Below are 22,339 nucleotides of genomic sequence, written 5' to 3'. Positions count from 1 at the left end.
TGGAGGAGAGGAAACAGCAGCTGCGGGTGAGACATATGGGAGACGGAGAGGAACCGAGGTGGACTGAGCGTACACGGGTGCTCCTGTGTGCACCAGGGGGGATCTGGTCCCGGCGTTAACTCTGCGTTGTCACGGGGAAGTGGTGGATAAGGAGGTACTCACCGAGCTGGGCCGCCCGTCAGGGTGGCGTCGATCACGTGCTCGTTGTTAGTGCGGAACATGTAGATCCCGCGGTTCTAGAGTAGCGAGACAACAAGCAAGGGTTCACAGTGACAGTCTGTACAGCAATTCACTAGGTCTGCATATCATATAGACAACACAAGAGCAGCAGGAAAAACGAAACAACGTGATGGTGACCACAAGGTCAAAGGCCCTGTAATACCACAATGACTAGATAAATAATAATAATCCACTTTGCCGCCTACCTGTTCCTCGTAGATCTTCTCGCGGCGGTTGGCCACCTCGTTGCGGATGATGGTCCCAATGTACTCGATGACCATGGTGTGTTTCTCCAGGTCCTTGGCTGCGTACAGGCCCAGGCCCTGGATGCGTGAGCGCGCCAGATACACGTTGTTCTTCCACTCGGTCTTGAGGCGGCGGTACTGGGAAGACTTGGAGTGGACAAACTGCTTGCTGTAGGGGGTGTTGATCTCCCCTGTGAAGGTGCTCTGGTAGGCCTTGGACACACTGGTGCTGTTTAAAGTGTGGGGCCTGAGTGGACAAAGACAGGGGGGGTTACATCTATTCATATTGCTCATTTAACTGTGCGAAACCCAGGCCCAACATAACTCTTTTGAACAAATGTTATGTATATTTTAATACCTTTTATCCTCAAGTCTCATATATAAATATATATATATATTTTTTTTTTACTAATAGGTTGCATTTAAGAATACTAAGGCACTATTTCCATTAAAAGTGCTCCACAAAACACTGTAGAACACAAAGATGTTGATGTCAAATATGGTACGACATTATAAAAGGAAGTCAGTCTAACCAGTCCCACTGCCTCTCACGTCACCATGACAGCAAACGTAAGAGATCAAAGCAGTTTAGAGTCACTGTATCCTAGGCGTCAATTAAAAAAACATAAACTTATATAAGCCATCAAAGTGACTTATAAAGTAACATACCAGATGTCTGATTGAACACCGCAAGTGTTTCTGGAACTACATGTTATTGTGTTGCAGCGTTTATAGAATTAGTAAGCAACAACACAGGGATAGCGCAACAGTTTATCTCTGGTGTCTTGTAACATTACATTACATTTATGCATTTAGCAGACGCTTTTATCCAAAGCGACTTCCAAGAGAGAGCTTTACAAAAGTGCATAGGCCACTGATCATAACATAGAGATAGCCCCAAACATTGCGAGCAGTGTTTTCTGAAGGGTTATTAAGCAAGTGTATTGTCAACTATATATATATATATATATACACACTGTTAAGCCAGCCAAGCATAAGCCATGAGCGTACGGAGTTCGATCGATGAGTGGATGTTTCTAATTCACGTTGGCGAGGACACAGACGAGGATGCCAATGTGGATACTGACAGTGATGTAGACATGTATATTAAGCAGTTTTGAACCGCACCTGTTCGTAGTAGGGTCAAATTAAAATAAAGTCATTAAAAATATAATGCTGCAGTGTTTATGAAGGGCGGCAATTACTTAACTGTAACAAGATTTTATTGCAGCATTTAGTCGAGGGCGGCAATTAACGTCGAGAAGTACGGTACTTACATGCCCCTTTAACAAGCGGAATTATAAAGCAATAAAAACTATTCCTGGACTGTTCCGTGGAATGGACAGCCGTCTCTGAGGGTAGTGGTGGCGACTCACCTCTTGCAGTGGGTCAGGACTTTGGGTTCGGAGCGAGCCGAGCCTGTGGGGTTGATCATGAGGGGCAGCTCCATCAAGGGGTGGCGGCCGTAGCGGAACACGTAGTTCTGACAGTTCTCTACTCCCGGCAGCTACACACACACACACACACACACACACACACACACACAGAGGTCACAACGTGTTCCTGAACAGTGTGCCGTGGACTTGAATATGAAGTAGGTTGTCATGGGAGACGCTCAGGTGACAGTGTTCCATCAGAAAGAGTGCTTCATGGGGGAAAAGGGTAACAGAAGGACAAGGGAGCCACTGGAGGTTCTTACCGACTCGATGATGCGCATCACCGCGTGGACCGTGACGCCGTACATCTCCTCTCCCTTCACGTGGTCGGTGAAGAGCTTGAGCATGGCCGATTCATTGCGCAGCTTGGCCACCGAATGCACCACCTTGTTCCAGATTCCTTGAAAATGAACACACACACAGAGAGGTTCGGAGAGTGAGATGCTGTAACGCTCGGTTGGGTTGGTAACTCCAGGTTGAAGACCATCAACCTAATGCATTGACAGAGGAAAAGGTTCATAATGGTAAATCAGTTCTGCGTTGGAACCCCTTAAGAGGGACGCCAAACCAATCCTAATGGCATGGGTTTCATGGACTAGGAAGCAGGGACAAAGAGATGTATGGTAGTGGTGGTGGGGGGGATGCAAGACTGTCCAACATAATTTGAGGACTTACCCTCGGGGCTGGTGTCCCGGTAGTGCAAGTCCTCCTGGCCGTGCTCCAGCACGCGCACCTCAAACAGCGGCCAGCCGTCGCACTCGCCGATGCGACAGCGGTAGCGGCAGCGGCGGTTAGGCACGCGCGTGCTCCAGTAGATGCGCGTGGCCTCGTAGCCCACGGGGAAGATGGCGGTGGCCGAGTGGAAGTTGCTCATCTGCGAGGGCAGCAGCTGGCCCACGGCGTGGAAGATGAGGCCGCCCACGCGGAACATGTGGACGCGGTCGCCGCGCTGCAGGATGCTGGCGATCTGCTTGACCTCGTCGCGCTCGATGTAGACGCGGCGGAACACGGCAAAAGTGCTCAGCTCCTCCTCGCTGGGCCCCTTGAGCTTGTGCTGGGTGCACAGCATGGTCTTGTCCTTGAAGAACATGCAGCGCGCCCGGATGGCGCAGGCAAAGTGGTACACGTTGGGGCAGCGCAGCCGGTTGCAGCTGTTGGTGGCGCCCGTCTTCTGGCAGCAGGCGCAGCGGGAGCGCAGGCCCCGCCGCAGGGCCACCTCCACGTTGATGAGGGCGCCACCCTGCGTCTCGTACACCTCGGTGGACCACAGGGCGCAGTTGAGGTGCACCCACAGGTCCACGTCGATGTTGAGCAGGCGGGCGGGGCCGTCCGTGGACCCATCGCCCTCCTCGTGGCAGAAGCAGCACTTGCGGCGGTCGCGGGGCAGCTTGTCGGGCCGCAGCGTGATGCGCAGGCGCTCCATCAGCTCCGACACCTCCCGGCTGTTCTCCTTGCGCGAGCTCCCCTTGCGGATGGTGATGACGATCTGCAGACGCTTCCAGCGGAGGCCCTTCCACTTCTTCAGCTTGGGCCGGACCGCCTCTTCCTCCTCCTCCTCCTCCTCCTCCTCGTCGGGGGAGAGGGGCCGGCTGCGCTGCTTTGAAGCCTTGAGGGACATCTCCATGCTGGGGGAGTCCGGAGGCAGAGAGTCCTCTGGGGGTTGCTGAGTAGTGGAGTCCTCAGAGACAGGGTCTGGAGCTGCTTCTGGTGCAGGGTCTACATCTGGAGCATCTGGAGGAGCATCTGGGCCAGTGGTAGCATTAGCATCAGCCGGAGGGGCAATGGCTTCCTGCTCAGGTTCGGTCTTGATCTGGACATTGCTGGGGTTGGATGGAGAAGGCGAGGCAGGCTGGGTGGGAGGCTCCGCTTCACTGCGGTCACTAGGGGGCGCCAGAGCGGGTGGTGGTGGCGGAGAGGGCGATGGGGGTGGCGAGGCTTCCACAGGGATAATGGGTAGGTGGCGTACGTCCAAGTCTGACACATTGGTTGTGTAACAATGCTGAACCGGTTTGTCCTCTTGTTCTGGGAACTCCTGAGAGGAAAGTGTGGTTGTGATCTAGTTAATGAACTTGGATTGACAAAATAAAACAATAATGACTCCAATGACAAGTTATCGGAGGATAGTTTTCTGGACACAGACATAGAAAAGCCTGGAACCAAGACGCCATTTCAACAGAGAAGGACTAGAGATGTCTGTTCACGAAACGAGCCTCATGGGCAATAAACACAGTACTTAGAGGACATACCTGTTTGATGAGTGAGAGGATGTCCACCTGTTTCTTCAACGTGCACCCCGGTAGAGACACATCAAACTGCCTCAGCCACTCGTCCTGACTCGAGGAGCCATCCTCCATGGGAGCGGTCTTCATACACAGGCCACCTGGGACAAGATCCCTCCGTTAGACTCGCAAGTTCTACCCCACTGAGCACAGGATCTGGCTCGCCTTTATTGCATTGGGGTGTTTGAACCTAGCGTGGTTTCGTTTTAGCTACCTGGTTGGTCGGAAGCTTTCCCGGGTCCGGCCGACGCCGGCCTGCCCGGAGGGAAGGTCACCTCGTAGGAACCAGGCATCCGCATGTTGAGCAGCCGGGCCATGGCCACCATCACATGGTTTAAATTCTGTATGTGAACAAAAATACATGTTTCAGTGCAGATAACAGCACCAGATCTTTTTACCCACTGGCACTGTTTCATCAGTTGTGTTATACAGAGCCAGCTAAAGTAAAACGTTCAGAATAAAGGGATATGGGGGAAGGTGTACAAACTCAGTACCTTGGCTGCAGCAGAAGACATTGTAAAGGTGACCGACACCTCGTTGCTCTTGGACTTGTCCCAGGGGTTGGTTGCCGACGCCCCTTTGCTGTCTACTGCCTCAAAGGGTTTGCTGTCTGGAAACGCTGGAGAAAGAGAAGTTGGCAATATCTTTCCATTTGGATTCGTTTCAGAACATAACTTGTTTTACACTCACACAATTATAGGAATGTTTTCCTTCCCCATTAGCTTGGCGTGCTTACTTGGTATGGCCGTTTGGGGAATGAGGGGGATGATGGGGGAGATGGCTCGCTCACTCTCCTCCTCTTTGGGCTCGCGGAGGTGGGGGAAACGAGACGCCTCCTCGCCAAGGTCACTCTCGGGGGAAGAAGCCGGTATGATGCTGTCTGGGGCATCGCTGTCATCGTCACTCTCCATCCTGAAACGGAACGCGTTTGCGTCAGCAGGAGAACCAAAAACATAGTCGCTGGGACGTTCTGCTGTGCTGCCTGAACCAATCTGAAATACCGCACCTGATGTCCTCGTTCTGATTGTGAGGCGGAGTGGGCAGGGCTGCTAGGATGTCCACGCTCTTCACCTCCTCAGAGACCGAATCTGGAACAACATTGGAGGCCAGACCCACTCAGTTTCATATGGCAATGAAGCGTTGTCTGTTCATGACAAGGGAATTGGAAAGGTTTGCCTTACCCATAGGGTCTTCCATGGTCTCTGTGTCTTTCTGGCCCTCGGACAGCTCCTCCACAGCCGTCACCCCGTTGAGCATCTTGTGCTGTACGGAGGGCGGCGGCGTGGGGGGCAGTGACGAGGGCGGGGTGGGTGGGTTACTTAGGTTGCTCTGTGAGGATACAAGGAGCAGTGGTTGAAAGAGGATAGCCGGAGGTCCCCTTTACTACAGACTTACAATGACACAGAATCCAGCCGCAACAGACTGGGACCACCTGTTGGAGAAGCCACGTTATTGGACAGTACCTTGGTAAGTAGCTGAGAGTAGTAGTCTGGGATGTTATCCAACATTGCGTTGCCGAAGGAGCCCTTGAGCTGTGCCTTGCCATTGGCTGGGCTGCTGCCAAAAGGAGCAAACAAGTCCAGGCTGGCAGTGATGGAGGGCTCCATCAGTGGAAGTAAAGAAAGCCCCTGGAGAAAACGACAACCAATCAATCAACAACACTGTGTGCAGTATGGATCAAAACATTTCACAGACCGGAGTAACACTGAATCCAACAAGCCCTTTGCCCGTCACTTACCTGCTTGAGTTGTTTCATCAGGGCTTCGGTGCTCTTGCCAACTTCCTCCTTTTTAGTCTTCTTGCGGGAGTTGGGTCCTCGTTCTCCAGCCTTGGTTAAGCGCTTGCCCTTGGCCACAGGAGTCCTCTTTGTGATGGATTGCAAGTCCTGTAACGCCCAAAAAGGTAACAGTCATTGCATAAATATCCTATTGAAGAGGACAAGTGTCACCTTCGCTCAAGCGTTGGATGTTTACAGTGAACTCACCTCCATGTTGCGTGGCGTCCCTTGCAGTTTCTGCTCCAGCATGGCCAGCTTGCTGTTGATGTGTCCGTTGATCTCGTTGTGGATGCCGTCCGAGGGTCTCTGTGCCGCCAGATGCAGGTTCTTGGTTCTCAGGAGCTTCTGGAGGAGCTGCTGGCCAGTCTCGGACCGTGGGACGTGCGCCCCAGGGTCCCCCGCCACGTTCCCAGGACCAGCCCCAGAGCCGCCGAGGCCGCCTGTGTTGCCAGAACTGACTGGTTCCCCAGTGGCTTCCCTCTTGATAGGCCCAGAATGAGCTTCACCTCCCCCTTCAGTGTCACACTGCACCTCCCGAGGCTCTTGCTTTATGTTCTGCAGAGTCATCTTGCACAAGCCCCCGTCCCTCACTCCAGGATGCATCTGGGAGCCTTGGATGTCCGCACTCTGCAGTGGTAGCTGGGATTGCCCACTTTGATGCAGTGGTCCATTGGGTGGAACGTTGCTTTGAGGATTTTCACTGCTTGATGTTTGACACTCGGTTTTAAGCCCTGGATAATCGAGAGGACTCTTGGATCCGGGAGATCTCAGAGAAGCGGCCCTGGCTTGGCTGTAAGGGCTTCCTCTGCCTGCACCACCCTCAGACAGCGATGGAGACGGAGCGTGGGTAGAGTAGGGAGTGCCTGGAGTAGCTGGGCTCATGCCTGACTCGAGCCTCTGGACTGAGGGACCTCCTGGGGACCCAGCGTGAGAAGGTGAACCTGGTAAGCGTCCCGATGCAGGTGTGAGGTGGGGCTGCTGTTGGTGTTGATTGGGGGTAGCCGGGCGCATCCCCATTGCCTGAGCCATGGCGTGGCGTTGTGGATCTCCAGGAGAGTTTCCCATGGGCTGGCGAGGCGACATGGGCCTGATGAGGCGGCCCTGCGGTGGGCCACGGATCTGGCCCATTGGGGAGGGAGCCATGGGCACTGGGCCTCTTATCATCTGCTGCTGTTGGACCTGTTGCATCATCTGCTGCTGCTGGCCTGGGTGTTGAAGTTGAAGTTGCTGCTGCGCGGCGACCGTCATCCCCGGTTGCATCTGAGGAACTCCACCTGCTGGCTGACCTACCATCATCCCTGGTTGTTGAGGGGAACCCACGGCTCCAGGTTTCCCCATCGTCGCATAGTGTATCTGCTGCTGACCCTCCATCCCTGGCATCCTCTGCCCCCCAGGCTGCACCTGACCCAGAGGCGCCTGAGGCCTCATCTGGCCTGGCTGACCCTGCTGGTTCATCGACATCCTCAATAACTGGCCCTGTTGGAGCTGCCGCTGGGCAATCATAGCCTGAATGTGCTGGATCTGCTGGTTGGGCGGAAGGTTGCGGAGCTGGGGGTTCTGGGCGATGATGGCCTGGAGGTTGATGGGGGTACGGATCTGTCCAGGTGGACCACCAGGTCTCTGGGGCATCATTCCCTGCGGAGGTCTCAACAAGCCCATCTGGGTCATCAAAGCCTGTTTCTGCATGAGAGCTTGTTGCTGGGGACTTGGATGGCCTACCACCATGCCAGGCTGAGATTGCCCAGGGTGGTTTGGACCCATCACATTCTGCATCTGGCCCATCCCATCATGTTGTTGTACACTTTGATCTTGGGACTGCGGCAAAACGTTTTGGGACACTTGCTGCTGCTGCTGCTGGGCCATAAAACACATTTGCTGCCCTTCCTCCTTCACCATGACTAAACCAGACTTGTCAGCATTGAGGGAGCTCTGCCGTTGAAGTTGCTGTGGTTGTTGCTGGACTTGAGGGTGAATGCCAGCTTGCGGGTTCCCCAAATAACCTGGCTGCTGTGGCTGAAGTCCAGCATGTTGCTGCTGTTGGCCCATGAATATCTGAGTCTGCTGGTGTCCCATGTCTCCCTGCAGATCTCCAGCAGGTCCTTGCTGGGCCATCTGGATAGGGGTTGATGGTCCACCCTGGTGAGGTGGGGTCCTGGGACTGAGGATGGCTCCCTCTTTGGATCCTGGGTTTTGGGCTTCCTGGGTAAAGCCCTGCTGCAAGCCCTCTGTGGGTTGAGGAGTGACCCTGGTGCTTCCCCCCGAGGGAGAGGAACTCATCTGAGGAGTGGAAGGTTGCGAGAGTCCGCCCTGCTCTTGAGATTGGTTGATTAATCCCTGTGTTGGTAGTCTGTGTTGTGCCATTTGCTGCTGTTGCAGCTGCAGTTTCTGCTGCTGCTGGGACAGCAGCATGCGCTGAGCCAGAATGTTCTGCTGCTGAGGGGTAAGCTGTGGCTGAGCCCCCCGCGGGGCAAGTTGCTGATGAGGTCCCCCCACTCCTTGCTGGCCCATCATCACCTGAGGCCTCTGCTGCAGTTGCTGAGTTACAATCGGCTGGTTGCCCATCATCCCTGGCTGAGCCGCCATCATGCCTTGAGGCTGGTTCATGGGTTGTCCACCCATCAGGTTCTGTGGTGACTGGGCCACAGCCGGGCCACCCACCATGCCCTGGTGCACCTGTATCATGCCTTGCTGATTGGCTTGGTTTCCCAGCATGCCTTGCTGAAGATTTGGTTGTTGCTGAGACATCAAAGGATTAGCCATCAAACCAGGCTGCTGGGTTGCGTGTGGCATCGACTGCTGTCCCATCATAACCTGCTGCTGCTGCTGCTGTTGTTGTTGCAGCTTCTGAATCTGCATCCGTTGCTGCAGCTGTCGCTCGTGCAGAAGTCTAGGATCAGCTCCTTGTACACCTGGTCCCTGAGGGAAGAAGCCTGCTGGGGGACCAGGAGGACCAGGGGGCCTGGCTCCTAGAGCTCCAGGGTGCTGAGGCTGGGTTCCCCCCATGAAGGGCTGCCCCTGAGGCATCCCCTGGGGCATCATCACAGGCTGGCCCATCATTGGAGGCCCCTGTTGCCCCATCATGACTTGTGCAGGCATCTTGGGCACCATGTGGGGTACCTGTGTGGAGGGTCCGGGTGGGGCCAGGAGGCCAGAGCCCTGCTGGTGCTGCTGCTGCTTGCTTCTGTACTCGGCTATCAGATTGGTGTGTTCCTTTTGCTGCTTGCGTACCTAAGACACAATGACAAAAGTTCAAATCAGAAACCAGGTGCGACTCAGTTGACTTGAGAGAATAAGGGGGGGGGGGGGGGAGCAGGAAGAGAATGCCGTGAAAGACCGACCTGGTCCAGCTGTTTCTGGATTTTGCTCTGCTCCTCTGTAACGAGTTTGAGCTTCTCTGCGTCCGTCTCAGCAAACTCACGACCAGCCTTCTTGGCGGTGCGCTGCTTGGCGCAGAGCGCCTTGCGGGACTTGCGATGCGCTCCTATTTGCTCCTCGAGGAACTTGAGCTGCATTTGGAGCAACTGCTGGGTATGAAGGAGCCATTCTTCATACTGATGCTGCTCTGCGTCGTCTAAGAGAGAGAGCGGTTTCAGATGTTAACGGTTTACCCTTCTCTGATCGAACACAACAACAAAAAAATGACAGGGAAGTAATATGACATACTGATGATCCCTTGAACAAACTGTGGAGGATTCGGTCTTGATAGTGTTTGCTCACTACTTTCACCCTCCTAAAATGAAAAAGGAAATTTGTTTACAGATAAACAACTGCACAAAACTTAATCTTGAAGTACTAGTGCCTTGACAATTCCACAAAAAAAACCAGGTCTCTATCAATCATATGCTTTAAAAAGAAAGCTAATGACTAATTATAAGTTCATTTGTGACCACATACCTTCGATGGGCCAGATTGACCTTGTTGATCTCCTGTTCCTGGAGCCGAGGCCAGCCTCTGGGCGAGCAGAGAGACTTGTTGTCTAGAAGAACGCACATTAACATACATTATAGAACATGTCGTTTGAGATTACTTACATCTTTAAAACTGTGGGTAATGTGTGTGTAAAACAAGAATACATATAGAAATATACCTGTTAATACCAGGGGGGACCCCCATCGGATCCTGTGCCAACACTCTCTTGATGCCCTTCAGAGCCACCATCTTCGCCTTGGCTATGGGATCCATGATGTCATCTGTCACAAACTTGTCGAGATCTGTGAAAAAGCAATTGGCAATCAGTAAAACTCATTTCATGGAAAATATGAGTATCTCTCTGCAAGTTGATTAATTGTAACTTGTTTAACTGCATGCTCTTATGGTTCTTCCTTTTGGCACTTATTTGGTTTTTCACAACGTATGCTTCATGTTTTGGCTACCCGCAATGTTTTGGGGCTATCTCGTTGTTATGATCAGTGACCTATGCACTTTTGTAAAGCTCTCTCTTGGAAGTTGCTTTGGATAAAAGCACCTGCTAAATGAATACATGTAAATGTAAGTTCAAAGTGCATACCTTTGTCAGGGAAAAAGGTGTTGGCCAACGGTGGCTGCTTGACCATTTGTTGCTGCTGCTGTGGATTTAGGCCTGGATGCATGCCTCCTGGCTGCCCCATCCTCATCATGGCCTGCTGTTGAGCCATGGCCATGTGTGGTGGTGGTATCATCCCAGCTCCCAGAAGCCTTTGTTGCTGCTGTTGCTGCATAAGGTGTGGCGGGCGGGGCCCAATGCCAGGCTGTCCCATGATTCCCTGTGGTGGAGGGCGGTGGTGCTGCGGCAGCATGATCTGCCCAGGCCCTTGGGGATTGGGTTGCTGTTGAGGGGGCATGCCGTGCATTTGACCTGCCATCCCGCCTTGGTGGAGGCTGAGCTGCTGCTGCTGCTGCTGCTTCTGGAGCTCCTTCTTCTCGTGTTCCAGGAGATCCTGGATCAGCAGGGGCAGTTCACTCGCCTCCAAGGAGCTCTCCACTTTAGCCAGGTCTACGGCAGGGGAGTGCTGGCCCCCGACGTCAGGCAGGCCTAGTGGGTCCTCTTCCAAGTCGGGGTGTGGGTTTGTTGGGGGGAAAGCTAGTGGGTCAGCTTGACCTGACAGGGAGTATGGGACCCCTCCTAACCGTACAGAGCTCAACGAAGCCGGCTGGTTCTCAGGTTGTGTGGCGGGCTTGTTGGATTGGGTGGTCCCAGCCAGCAGCATGGACACAGCCTCGCCCATTTCGTCCTTCACCACAGCCTGGCCTGGCTGGAGCTGGGAAGTCAAGCCTCTGTCCTCCAGTTTGACCCTGGAGGTGTCTGCCGACTCTGAGGAGAGGGTCTGGGGGGTGGCAGAGGAACCCGAGGTCCCGGAAGAGTTCATGAGGGTGTTTTCCACCTTTGGTTTAACTTCCACTTTGATGTCGGGACCAGCTGAGGTGGACGAGGGGCCTGGTGTTTCACCCTCCGCTTCCACCAACCGTAGCTGGTCCGAAAACACATCTTTGGGGTCTCCCTGGTCGAGTTCGGGGTCGGTGTAAGCCAGCAGGTCAAATTCGTCACTGTTGAGCAAGTCGTCCAGATGTGGGTCAGTGGTCTCCAGGTTATCCAGGTTGCCCAGGTCGTCGTCCCCCTTGTCAGGGTCGAGGTCCAGAGCGAGGTCGTCCTCATCCTCCACTCCTCCCTCCCCAGTAGCACCACCGAGCCCTTTGGGGACAAACTGATCCTCCAGATCAGGCTCCGGCAGGTCAATACTGGGGTCTACCGGAGCAGCCTGGGCCTCTGTACTGGCGTGTGGAGGCTGCTGCTGCTGCTGGCCAGGGTGATTGGCAGGAGTGTGAGTGGTAGGAGAGGCTCCCTGGGGCTGGAGCTGGCCATGTGGGACAGAAACAGGGTTCTGCTGGGGCATCATCATCGACAGGCCACCCTGCTGCAAACCCATCCGAGAGTCTCTGACACCGTCAGCTTGGGGGTCTACTCCTTGAGGCATTTGAGCCTGCTGAACGTAAGAGCCGGCCATATCCTGCTGAGGGATGAACACACGTGGCCGGGACTGGGGTCCTCGCTGGGGGAACTGGGGTCCCAGGGGAAGCCTTGGGGCGTTGTGCCTCAGCTCGATGAACTGTGGCGGGGGCCCGGGGCCCATGGACTGCATGGCTTCCCCTCCAGGGCCAGGCATCATGGAACGGGGGTTAGCCATGCCCTGAATTGCCTGGATGTTGATTGGGGCGTTGAGGTGGTGCCGGGGGCCCACAGTTTCCATGCCTGGTGGCTGGGGGAATCTCCGTGGCCCCGGGGCCTGACCGTGCCACTGGTGAGGGAACGGAGGGCGAGAGTACACGCCCTGGGGATTGCCTGGACCTGGTTGTCTGGAAACGAGGAGCACAAAAACAAACACGTTGTTACAACACAGGGGAAGGTAACAGAGGACACTGGGTTCGGAAAATGTTACGTTGGCGGCCATCCCATCTTTGTATCCAAGACGTCGACAGGTACCTGAGTGCATTGGGGTCCATCATGGCAGGTGTCCCTGGGGGTGGAGGACGGTGGACGACTGCATTCCCCGCCATTGAAGCCTGCGCTGCAACGGCCGAGGCAGCAGCAGCAGCAGCTCGATCCTTCAGGAACAACACCCCAATACACTGTTAGAGCCATACGCCAACACTGACCTACACGCACGCACACTTTGCATTTGACTTTTTCCCGTGACGTCTCGTTTGAAAGGGGTCTACCTGAGGGTATGGTGGGGGTGCACGGTGAGTTTTATCTTGCTGGAACGCAGCCATCTCTCCTCCGGCCCAGCTGGGAGCAGCGGTGTTGGCAGCAGCGGCCTCTTTCTCTTGCCTAATTGTGTTTTTCTGCATTTGCTGTCGGATGAGAAACTCCCTCAGTCGCTGTCGCTGCGAGGGGAAAAGAACAGCCAAGGTTTGAACAGAGTTTAGGAACAACTGAATGACAAGAAATATTCACCGGGGAAATACTACACTAATGCGTGTCTGGGCAACCGGCCATGGTGCGAGTATCCATACCTGTCTGTGCTTCTCCAACTCAGAGGGACTGAGGCCGGCCAGGGCAGGGTCTTGGGTCCCTGACATGTCGGGCATCTCGTGGGGGCCTGGCATAGCCTGGGGATGAGGTGCCTCTAGAGGGCGGACAGCCGTGGCGTCCTGAGTGCCGGAAGAGGAGGGCCCCCTCTGGTGAAAGTTCTCTGCACTCATGGCCTGGGCCTGCTGTAGCTGGCCTTGGGCCATCTGAGTGTCACCAAAAGGCATGCGTGCCTGATAGCTGGCCATGTTGGGGCTGCGGCTGAAAGCGGGTTGTGCAGAGGGCTTCCCCGAGAGAGGGTCCCCCCCAGGGTTAGAGGTGGGTGGTATCTGAGGTTGAGGTGGCTGATTGGGGTGAGGTGAGCCTCGGTAGGCCGGGGTGCCTTCAGGGGTCGCCGAGGCTGGGCGAGGGGGCTTGTGCATGGCAGCAAACGGGTCTCTGGACTGCGGCCGCGACGGAGGCCGGGAGTAAGGGTCGGGGGACTGGAAGCGCTGGGTAGCCGGCGACTGGGCGTTGAAGCCGTCGTTGGAGAGGGCTCCTGGGGTGAGGGGGGACTGACAGCTGCCCTGGGACTGAGGGCTGGAGGGGATTCGGGGGCAGGACTCCTGCTGCTGGGCCCCAGGGTGCCTCTGAGGCAGAGGGGAGCAGCTGTCCCCAGGCTGGGGCCGGGGGGTGAGGGGGGGCTGGGTGTAGGGGTCAGAGGGAGACTGCCGGTAGCCCTCGGAGGGGTGGTTGGGAGACGCTCCAGGATGGAGCTGCCCGCCCTCCCCTTGGTGCATCCGTGGGGTCATGGGTGCCTTGAACAGTCCGTCCTCTGAATCCAGCATTCCGGCAGGCGAGCCTGTGCCATGGTCCAGCCTGCCGGCAGAGGAGGAGCGGGGGGAGGGAGCACTCATATCAGCCCTGTACTGGCCCATCCCAGCAGGGGAGGAGGCTACCGCAGAGGGGGATGGGGTGGAACCATAGTCTGGCCGCCCCATCCCTTGCTGGCTTCGGAAAGGGTCTCCGTAGTGGGTGGAGTGGGGCGGGGAGAAGAGGGGGGAGTCCCCGGGCCCACCTCCTCTTGACCGGGGGCTTCCTGGTAGTCCCAGGTGCTCCTGGGAGCCTTGCTGGGACTGTGGGAGGAGACCATGTTGCTGCTGCTGCTGCGGTCTGAAGTAGGGGTCCACCTGCTGGGCCCGTCGCGGAGTCCCAGGAGTCCCTGGTTGCATGTCGAAGGGGCCGAGGCTGGCTGGCCGTCCCTGAGGAAGACCCTGTGGGCCGCTATGGGAGTAACCTGAGGAGGCCTGCAGGGGGCTGGCCCCGGCCTGGGTGTAGGGCGTGGAGGGATGGGAATGAGGGTGGGGGGACTGGGGAGTCAGCTTGGCAAAGGGGTCCGAGCGGACGTCCACAGAGCCCGGAGTCTTGAGGGGCCCCTCCGGGAAGAAGGCGGAAGAGGAACCAGAGTCGGGCGGAAAGGGGAAAGGGCTCTCGGCGGAGCTGGGCTGGGAGGGGGTGGAGGCAGAACCTGAGGGGGGCGGGATCTGGAGGTGAAGGCTGGGCCTCTCTCCCTTCACCCGGCCAGTGGGCTCCGACTTGATGGGCCTGCACACCTGACTCTCTGCCTGCTGTGGAGCACACAAGCAGAGGGTAAGGGGAGGACACGCTACACACACACACACACACACCCTTCCATTGACATTGTTTCCAAGTCAGTCTACCTCTGTGCCCCTCACCTTCTGTGCTTTGTTGATGCGTTGAGCTGCTCGGTTGTCTTTGGCCTTTTGCTGAAGGGATGAAAACAACAACACAATGTGTGAGGGACCGTGTGCTCCAAAAACGCTTCCTTAGCAGAATTCTGCTCGTAGGATTCAGACGAAGACTCACCAGGAAAGGAACCTTGTCGGCAGCAGACACCTTCCTCCAGATCTTCATGATCTGTTTACACCGACTGGACCAGTCTGAGGACGGGGAGGAAATCACAACGTGGGACTGGTTACATTCCGTCGCGGCAGGCCAAAGACGTGACATTATTGGGAGGGACAGACGGCTCTCTGGGGAGGTCCGACCCAGGGGTCCCCCTGCTCACCTGGATAGTCCTGCTTGAGCGTGGGGAAGTTGGTGTTGGCATAGAGCACAGGAGAGATGGTGGAGAGCTCGCCCAGCTCCTCGTCCTTCTCCCAGCGCTGGAGGCTGCGCTGGTTGTAGGACAGCCCATCGCCGTCCGCCTCCGTTGGGGTGGGCGGCGTGGAGGGGGTGGCCGGCGTGGAGGGGGTGGCCCAGGGGCTGTCCTCTCCGCCGTCTGGACTGAAAAGGCCTCCCCGGTCCCTTTGCACAGGAGCAGAAGAGCAACCGTTACATTTGGATTCGTGGGGGAGGGTGACGCGGGTGGTTGTGTGTCAGGTACTGGGCCTTACCGCATGTCAAAAAACGGAGACTGAGAGAGACCGGGGAAGGAGTCCATCATCCCAGCTGAGGGCAGCGACCCTGAGAGAGAGATGCACACGTGTGCTTAGACCCTGACACGATATTAGACGGAACACTACTTTTATTCTGGTGAAGCGTTCAAAAAGTCTACACTTTGACTCAAACGACTCTTTGAAAACTAGCGTTGGCATTAGTAAAGCCGGATCCAGATGCACCAACAGCTTCACGTCCATTTCAACCCCAGTTGTGCTTCCCGTGTTACCTGAAAGGACAGTTCTCTGTGGCAGAGCGCTGCGGTTCAGCTCCCCCTTGCTGCCTTCCAGGATGGGCCTCATGCCCCCCTGCAGGGAGCCCCCCAGCGAGGAACCCTCGGACACCCCCAGAACCTTCCGGAAAAACTGCTCAGAGTCCTGGCTGTCCACCCCCTGTGGAAGATCTAGGGTGGACAGGGAGGGAGTTACGACAGTAGGACAATTACATGACTACTATCGAAATCTACAGTATTAAAAGTCATTCATTATTTAACATTTCCATATATGGACAAAATGACTTGTAAACACTAAGTATTGGGATGCCTAGTCAAAGAAAAATAGCTAATTTTGCTGTACACAAAATTCCATTAAAACATTATGAAAAGAGATTTTAAACAAAAGCACAGAATTTCATCCTTCATTTCTGTAACACATATTATGTATGATAAGGTTGGCCAATCATACACAGTTTCATTACCCCATTTTAAGCAAGCAGACGTATTTGGACAATTTCACTTTAAAGCAAATGCAAAGTTGCAAATCACTCGCACGCAAAACAGCACATTTACATCCACGTAATCAGCATATTGCTCATGTCTTCATGTTGAACCCTACCTTCAGACTTCTCTGCGCTGGAACCTTGTGGGTCGTTTAAGCTCTGTTCCTTGGTGGATGGCGTGGATGCAGAAACACCTGCGACCACAGACGACACCCAGTCAAGCCTCTCTATCCCCACACAGGAACAGGCTGAACAGAGCGACAGTGAGACATCCGTTCCTTCAGAGGGACACCCACCTGCTGTCTCTCCGTGTGGCTGGCCTCCATCTCCGGCTTCCTGCTTCAGGTGCACACCGCCCCCCATCACCCGCTCCCCATTCCCTGCTGCCAGGGCACACACACACACACACACACACACACACACACACACACACACACGGTCATTAAGTTCACAATGCAGTGTCAGAAACCATTCCAGGCATAGGGTTAGGTATGTTAAGTATGTCATATATGTGGGGGGGGGTGAGCGCGCGTGGGGGGGGGGAGCGCATGTTAACATTTGTTATGTTTGGACAAACATCACGTCGAGGCTATGGTATGTGCCTGTGGTCTTACCCTCTTGGACGAGAGGTCTGGGCCCCGGTTGGGTGGGCGGAGGGGGCCGCTGGAGGCCCAAGCCGTGCCTCTGGCCCGGGGGCACCATGACGGCCTTCTTACTGAGGTCCATCAGGGTCTTGCCGAAAAAAGCCTCCTGCGGGCGTGTGGAATGGTGTGAGGAGAGGAGAAGGTCATGGAAGGGACTGGGCACCGGAGGCTCTAGTCGGGGTGCACCTGCCACGTGGTCACCCGAGATTGACGTGCGGGGTGGTGTGGGAGGACGTACCTGTAGGTAGCCGGGGAACATGTCCTCCAGCTTGCTCTTCTTCCTGCCTCTGCGTTTCTTGGCCTGCTCCCCCTCCCCCTCGACGGGCTTGGGCTCCAGAGCGCTGTCGGTGTCCGGATGGGGCCCTGCGGCCCAAAAACACACGAGACAACTTTGTTTTGAACCGTGCACGGCCCCTCATGTGGACGCTCAGTCGACTCTTGTCCACCCCCTTCCACGCGGGGACAGGACTTCTCCAAGAATCACGCGATGGAAGTCTACAAACCGTGAAAAGACTCGCCTTCTTCCAGAACTTTCTCTCCGTCGCCGGCGGCCTCGCCAGACAGCTGGGCGAAGAGCCCCTTCTTCATGCGCGTGTGGCACTTCCTCTGGCGCACCATGAAGCCGCCGATACCTGCGGCACAACCACACACACAGGTCAGACGCCCTGCCCCGACGTGCGCTTCCAGCCCTTTTCTGGGACATTCCGTTTGTTTAGCCCCCCCATCCTCACACACACACACACACACTAACCCGGTCTGTAGGGTTTCCTCTTCCTCTTCTTCCCGTCATCCATCTCCTCCGCCCCGCCTTTCAGGCCCTCGCAGTCAGCCCCGCCCTCGGGGCCCCCCTCCGCCCCCCTCTCCCCTCCGTCGCGGTCAGGGCTCCCCGGGGGTTCCAGCTTGGGCTCGCACTCCATGGGCTCTCCACAGGCTGTGGTGTGGAGGGGGTAAGACAGGGGGAGGAGACATCCAGGTAAACATCAGGTCCTGTGACTGCAGCCACTGACGGCTTAGTGCCGGCACAACAACAAAGCCCCGTGCCGTGTTCATTCCTTTAACACAGGCCTGCCAGGAGGAACAAAGCTGCAACCATCCACCTTGAACAGTGGAAAGGAGGCTAGAACGGTGCCTGAACAATCCCTCGACGCACCCAAGACATATTTCCCCCCAGCCCACATACGACATACCCAACCCTAGGCTCTACAACGTGTCCCCTAACTTCAGAATCTGGAGGCAAAACAAACAAACAAACAAAGAGCCCCGCGTGTGTGCGTACCCTTGGCGTCGTCTGCGTCGCCCTCCTTCAGCTCCATGCCGTCGGGCCCCACGTCGCCGCACAGCGCCCCCAGGCGGTTGCGGCGCTGCCGTCTCTTGTGCAGGGGCGACATGGAGATGCTGCGCAGCAGGGACATGCCCGACTCGGTCAGCCACACCCCCTCCAGCCTGTAGAACTGGGGCTCTGCACACACACACACACACACACACACACACACACACACAGGGGCTGCAATCAGGCGTGTGCTCACGGACAGGCTCACAGAAGACACCGCTAGTTCCTCGGCGAGTTCAACGTCTTAGGTGCTGACAGAACAATCCGGAAACCACAGAAGAGTAAAGGGGCTTCAAACAACCAACCTGGCTCCTTGATCTTTATTGACGCCATGATGGACGACTCGGTGACTGTAAACGGAGAAAGATCATTCATTGGCGTTTAGTAAACTCGACGAGTTCCACCTAATGCCATTGCCAAACGAAATGAATTCGAAAGGAGGTTTTGGCTTGAAGGCAGAATGCATTGTGAGGTTTGCGAAGGCCCGTGGTCTTACTTATGGGTTTGGGGACGTAGGGGGTGCAGGACGTGCAGGCGAAGCCCTCGTCCGACGCCTGCTCCACCTCGTCCTCCGTGTACAGGCTCTCACACACGGCGTGCACCCACCTGAGACGGAATGCCAACATGGCCACAAGCGTCACGCAACGGTACACATCAAAAAAAGGGGCGGGAGAAGCTGCAAACGAGCGTCGCGTTCTGGCATCGGACTCATGAATTATTCTCAATGGCTATTCCCCGCTAGTCTTCATTAGCTGCTCGGAAGCGTAGCGGCTGCTTCGAGGCGTAGCGGCTGCGTGTGTGCGTGTGTGCGATTAGCGCTCCTCACCGGTCGCAGTGCTGGCACTGCAGAAGCAGCTCCTCCTCCATGAAGTTCTCGCGGCACACGGGGCAGGTGACCAGGCTGGCACAGGGGCCACAGTGCGTGTAGTTATTCTGCCACTCACAGTGGAACCCCGGGGAACTTACCCCGCACTGCATACAGCACACACACCTGCCAGGACACACACACATACACAGAGAGAGAGGATCAGCCATCTGGTTCCAGCACTCAACTTCTAGGTGATTTCCGAGTTCAGAGGCAGAGCAGCTGGATAATGCTGTGGACAGGTTGCAAGGATCGGCTGGGATTTATTTATTTATTTATTTTTATTTTTTATTTTTTTGAAGCATGACGCGGTGCTCGTTTCCATGTCAACCCCTGTCTTACCATTTGCACTTCCAGCCCCCCTTGGGGACGGTGTGCAGGGGTGGCTCCAGGCAGTAGGTGTGGTAGCTGACGTCGCAGTCGTCGCACAGCAGCAGCCGGGCGGGGTCCGAGGCCTTGCCGCACACCTCGCACACGATGCACTCCAGACAGCGCCAGCCCTTGCGCAGCATCATCTTGGTGATCTGCACGGTGGGGGAGCAACGTTCCACACAGAACCCTCGGGGGGTTAGAATGCTGGACGTGGGTCTAGGCCACGGGCTCCTGTGTTTACGTGCGCGCGGTGTTGACGGGTTGGGATCCTGGGACTTACTTTGCTGTTGACGCAGTACGGGTGGTAACACTGGGCGCATTGGGCGCACGCCAACAGCTGGCCTTCCACGCCCCGGCCGAAACTTCCACACACCACGCACATGTCCTGAGGGGCGGGGCGGGGGGGGGGGGGGCAGAGAACAGTGACGGACAAACAAGGAGACAGAGTGAACCTAAGTGACTTTGTGTGTGCGCTCATGAGAGGTATGTTGGGTTGACTCAATGCTGCCAGTGGGGAAAAGGGGGTGGTGGTGGGGGGGGTGGAAGCGACTCACCTGAAGGAGGACAAATTTGTCCGTGTTGGAGAAGAGCACCACCGTGTTCTGCATGGTGTCGTCTTCCTCCTCCTCTTCCTCCTTGCTCAATCCAGTGTCTGACGTCATGCTCAGCTGCGGGGGGGAGGACAAGAGGTCAGACCGGCGTTTAGACGCTCAGGAGCGCTGCCGGGCGGTCCTCTCCTCCGCTCTCATGGGAAGAGAAGGGAGGCTGGGGGACAGACTAGCGACTGGAACGAGCATTTCCCAAAAATGAAAATGTAGTTTGAGAAGGCTTTTGGAAGTCCCATTTGACACATCTATCGTTGTGGCTATCTTTATATCAGGTCGCATCAGTGTCGAGTCCCTGGTGAAGAAAGGCCGAATAAATGGCTGCGTGCGGAGCGCCTGTGTTCAGACTCACCAGGAAGGCGTCGATGCAGGAGGCCATGGCTTTGAGGCGTGACCTCCCGCGACCCCTCCCACCGCCGGCGCCCACTCCGCCGCCGCCTCCTCCTCCTCCCCTGGGCCTCCGCTTGCCTGGGAAACCACTGCTCCGCCCCTGAGAGAGCCACCAAGACAACCGTCACACGACCACATTACAGCACCAACAGTACGACTGCTAGCACACGAGCCATGTACCGCATGGTCAGTAACGCTAAGTTCGGCTCAGGTGAGTAACGCTACGTTTCGCTATGCTAATTAGCGACGCTAACTCAAGATACCCCGGGCAGTCGCGCTAGGCTAAACCCGAGTACCACTCAAGGGTCTGCGGCGGCGAGGTGGACCCCGGCGAACCGTTACCTGCTTGACTCTCGAGCGCCCGGGCGAGCCCCTCCTCTTGGCCTTGTCCCCGTCGCACTTGAGCGGGTCGAAGGGCAGCGAGTCGTCCGTCTCGGTGAGCAGGGAGTCGGAGCGCGAGCGCCCGGCCGGCACCAGGCTCAGCTCCATGGACAGCTGGGCGTCGGGCTCGGCCGGGGAGCCCAGGAAGCCGCTGCTGCTCTCGTCGCCGTGGCTCAGGTTGGACGTGTCGTCCAGCAGGAGGTCCGCCTTGCCCTCCTGCTCCGGCAGCTCCACCTTGATCTTCACGGGCTCCTCCTCGTCCTCCTCCTCCTCCTCGTCCTCCTCGCCCTTGGCGTCCTCGTCGTCCTCCTCCTCCTCGTCGGAGGGGGCGGCCCTGTCGTCCGCGTCCGCGCTCTTCCGGGGAGCCGGGGGGGCGGGAGGGGGGGAGCGGGCCGCCTCTTCCGTGTCCATGGAGGCAGGCTCCTCCTCCTTCTCCCCTGTGGAGGTGGCAGGGGCGGGGGACTGGGGCGGGGCTTGGTTGGATGGCTTTGGGGGGTGAACTTCCTCACTACCCTGCTCCTCTTCATGTGTGGTGGGCTGCTCTGCTGAGGGCTTGACCTCCTCCTCCTCTTCTTCCTGCTCTGGGCCCTGCTCCGGTGCTGCCGTGCGCTCAGCCTCAGAGCCAGCCACTACTGGGGGGCTAGGGACGGGGCTGGCAGCCTCCCCTGTCCTCTCTTCACCTGCATCTGCAGCCAAACATGAGGCCTCCCGTTCCGTGTTCACGCCTTCTTCTGTCAGGGTGAGAGCGAGCAAGGTTTATGGAGGGGTTTAAAAGCATACACCATGGTTGCATAACGTTCAACATCACGCCACGTCAGACTGCATGGTACGGGAAGGTGACCTGTGGAGATTCCGGGCTCACCTGGGACGTCAGAAGAGGGGGCGGGGAGTTCGGAGGGGACAGCGTCCTTCGGTTCCTGCCGAGGCCCCTCCTCTACTGCGCCGCCGTCTGCAGCCTTCTCAACCACACCCGGCTCCATTCCTGAGGGGGGGAGAGACACTCAGCGGTTAATTATCACACTACAAGCCTCTTTCCACTCACACCACTCAGCTGGGCCTCAGAGCTGTGGAGCTGGGGTGTGCGAGAGAGGGGGGGGGACTCAAGTGAGGCGTGTGTGCTAGCTGCTGTTCCAGCTGGTCGGGAGCCCAGGCCTACCCAGCTCCATGGGAGTCTCCTCGTCTGGCTTCCCCTCCGCCTGGGCCACCGCATCCTCCTCCTCGTTCTCCTCCTTCCCCTCCTGGTCGGCAGTCATCTGGATCGTCCCCTCCACCGTGGTCTCGGTGGTTCTCGCTCCCGCCGCCGCGTCTGCCTGGATGTCTGGCTCCGGCTGGGACGGCCCGCAGAGGAGGCACACGCACTTCTCCTCCGCGGGGGGCGCCTCCTCCTCGGTCGCCGCCGCCGCCGTCGTCGAGGCACACTCGCTGTGCACGCACCTGGGGGAGACACGCCGGAGCGGGAGAGAGAGTCAGGAAAAGAAACGCAGATTGTCAACCGTATGTTGCTCGCCACGTGGACGTTCCACACGCGTGCGGCTCGTCTCCCCGGAAACGTTTGGCGGGGTGAGGAAAATATTTGAACTTCCACTTGGGACGTGGCGGGGTCTTTTCAGCCGCGCTGCTGTCTGGTCATTGGG

At 56.8% G+C, this 22,339-nt stretch overlaps 1 protein-coding gene across 1 annotated transcript in view; it reads right to left on the bottom strand.

The window, feature by feature from the left end:
- kmt2d (lysine (K)-specific methyltransferase 2D) overlaps positions 1-22,339 on the bottom strand; it is a 32,335-nt gene that overhangs the window by 3,646 nt on the left and 6,350 nt on the right. Inside the window, exons 10-53 of the mRNA XM_084680404.1 lie at positions 21,862-22,139; positions 21,568-21,687; positions 20,667-21,436; positions 20,287-20,424; positions 19,884-19,997; positions 19,610-19,714; positions 19,300-19,481; positions 18,919-19,083; positions 18,589-18,698; positions 18,398-18,442; positions 18,039-18,221; positions 17,514-17,693; positions 17,266-17,394; positions 17,001-17,125; positions 16,733-16,868; positions 16,415-16,501; positions 16,235-16,312; positions 15,631-15,804; positions 15,359-15,428; positions 15,031-15,269; positions 14,829-14,902; positions 14,678-14,728; positions 12,947-14,569; positions 12,650-12,817; positions 12,414-12,535; positions 10,464-12,286; positions 10,044-10,167; positions 9,851-9,932; positions 9,620-9,686; positions 9,295-9,527; positions 6,164-9,184; positions 5,918-6,064; positions 5,643-5,807; positions 5,361-5,508; positions 5,186-5,267; positions 4,916-5,091; positions 4,674-4,798; positions 4,394-4,520; positions 4,147-4,280; positions 2,576-3,932; positions 2,164-2,300; positions 1,841-1,971; positions 426-711; positions 163-236 (exon numbers count right to left, since the gene is read on the bottom strand). Of these exons, the coding sequence (XP_084536530.1) occupies positions 163-236; positions 426-711; positions 1,841-1,971; positions 2,164-2,300; positions 2,576-3,932; positions 4,147-4,280; positions 4,394-4,520; positions 4,674-4,798; positions 4,916-5,091; positions 5,186-5,267; positions 5,361-5,508; positions 5,643-5,807; positions 5,918-6,064; positions 6,164-9,184; positions 9,295-9,527; positions 9,620-9,686; positions 9,851-9,932; positions 10,044-10,167; positions 10,464-12,286; positions 12,414-12,535; positions 12,650-12,817; positions 12,947-14,569; positions 14,678-14,728; positions 14,829-14,902; positions 15,031-15,269; positions 15,359-15,428; positions 15,631-15,804; positions 16,235-16,312; positions 16,415-16,501; positions 16,733-16,868; positions 17,001-17,125; positions 17,266-17,394; positions 17,514-17,693; positions 18,039-18,221; positions 18,398-18,442; positions 18,589-18,698; positions 18,919-19,083; positions 19,300-19,481; positions 19,610-19,714; positions 19,884-19,997; positions 20,287-20,424; positions 20,667-21,436; positions 21,568-21,687; positions 21,862-22,139 (13,905 nt within the window). The remainder of the gene's footprint in view (positions 1-162; positions 237-425; positions 712-1,840; positions 1,972-2,163; positions 2,301-2,575; positions 3,933-4,146; positions 4,281-4,393; positions 4,521-4,673; positions 4,799-4,915; positions 5,092-5,185; positions 5,268-5,360; positions 5,509-5,642; positions 5,808-5,917; positions 6,065-6,163; positions 9,185-9,294; positions 9,528-9,619; positions 9,687-9,850; positions 9,933-10,043; positions 10,168-10,463; positions 12,287-12,413; positions 12,536-12,649; positions 12,818-12,946; positions 14,570-14,677; positions 14,729-14,828; positions 14,903-15,030; positions 15,270-15,358; positions 15,429-15,630; positions 15,805-16,234; positions 16,313-16,414; positions 16,502-16,732; positions 16,869-17,000; positions 17,126-17,265; positions 17,395-17,513; positions 17,694-18,038; positions 18,222-18,397; positions 18,443-18,588; positions 18,699-18,918; positions 19,084-19,299; positions 19,482-19,609; positions 19,715-19,883; positions 19,998-20,286; positions 20,425-20,666; positions 21,437-21,567; positions 21,688-21,861; positions 22,140-22,339) is intronic.

Source organism: Hypomesus nipponensis, chromosome 18 (assembly GCF_054491055.1).
Source record: "Hypomesus nipponensis isolate SF chromosome 18, ASM5449105v1, whole genome shotgun sequence".
NCBI lineage: Eukaryota > Metazoa > Chordata > Actinopteri > Osmeriformes > Osmeridae > Hypomesus > Hypomesus nipponensis.
The sequence above is the reverse complement of the archived record's forward strand: the minus strand, read 5'-3'. Positions and strand labels throughout refer to the sequence as shown.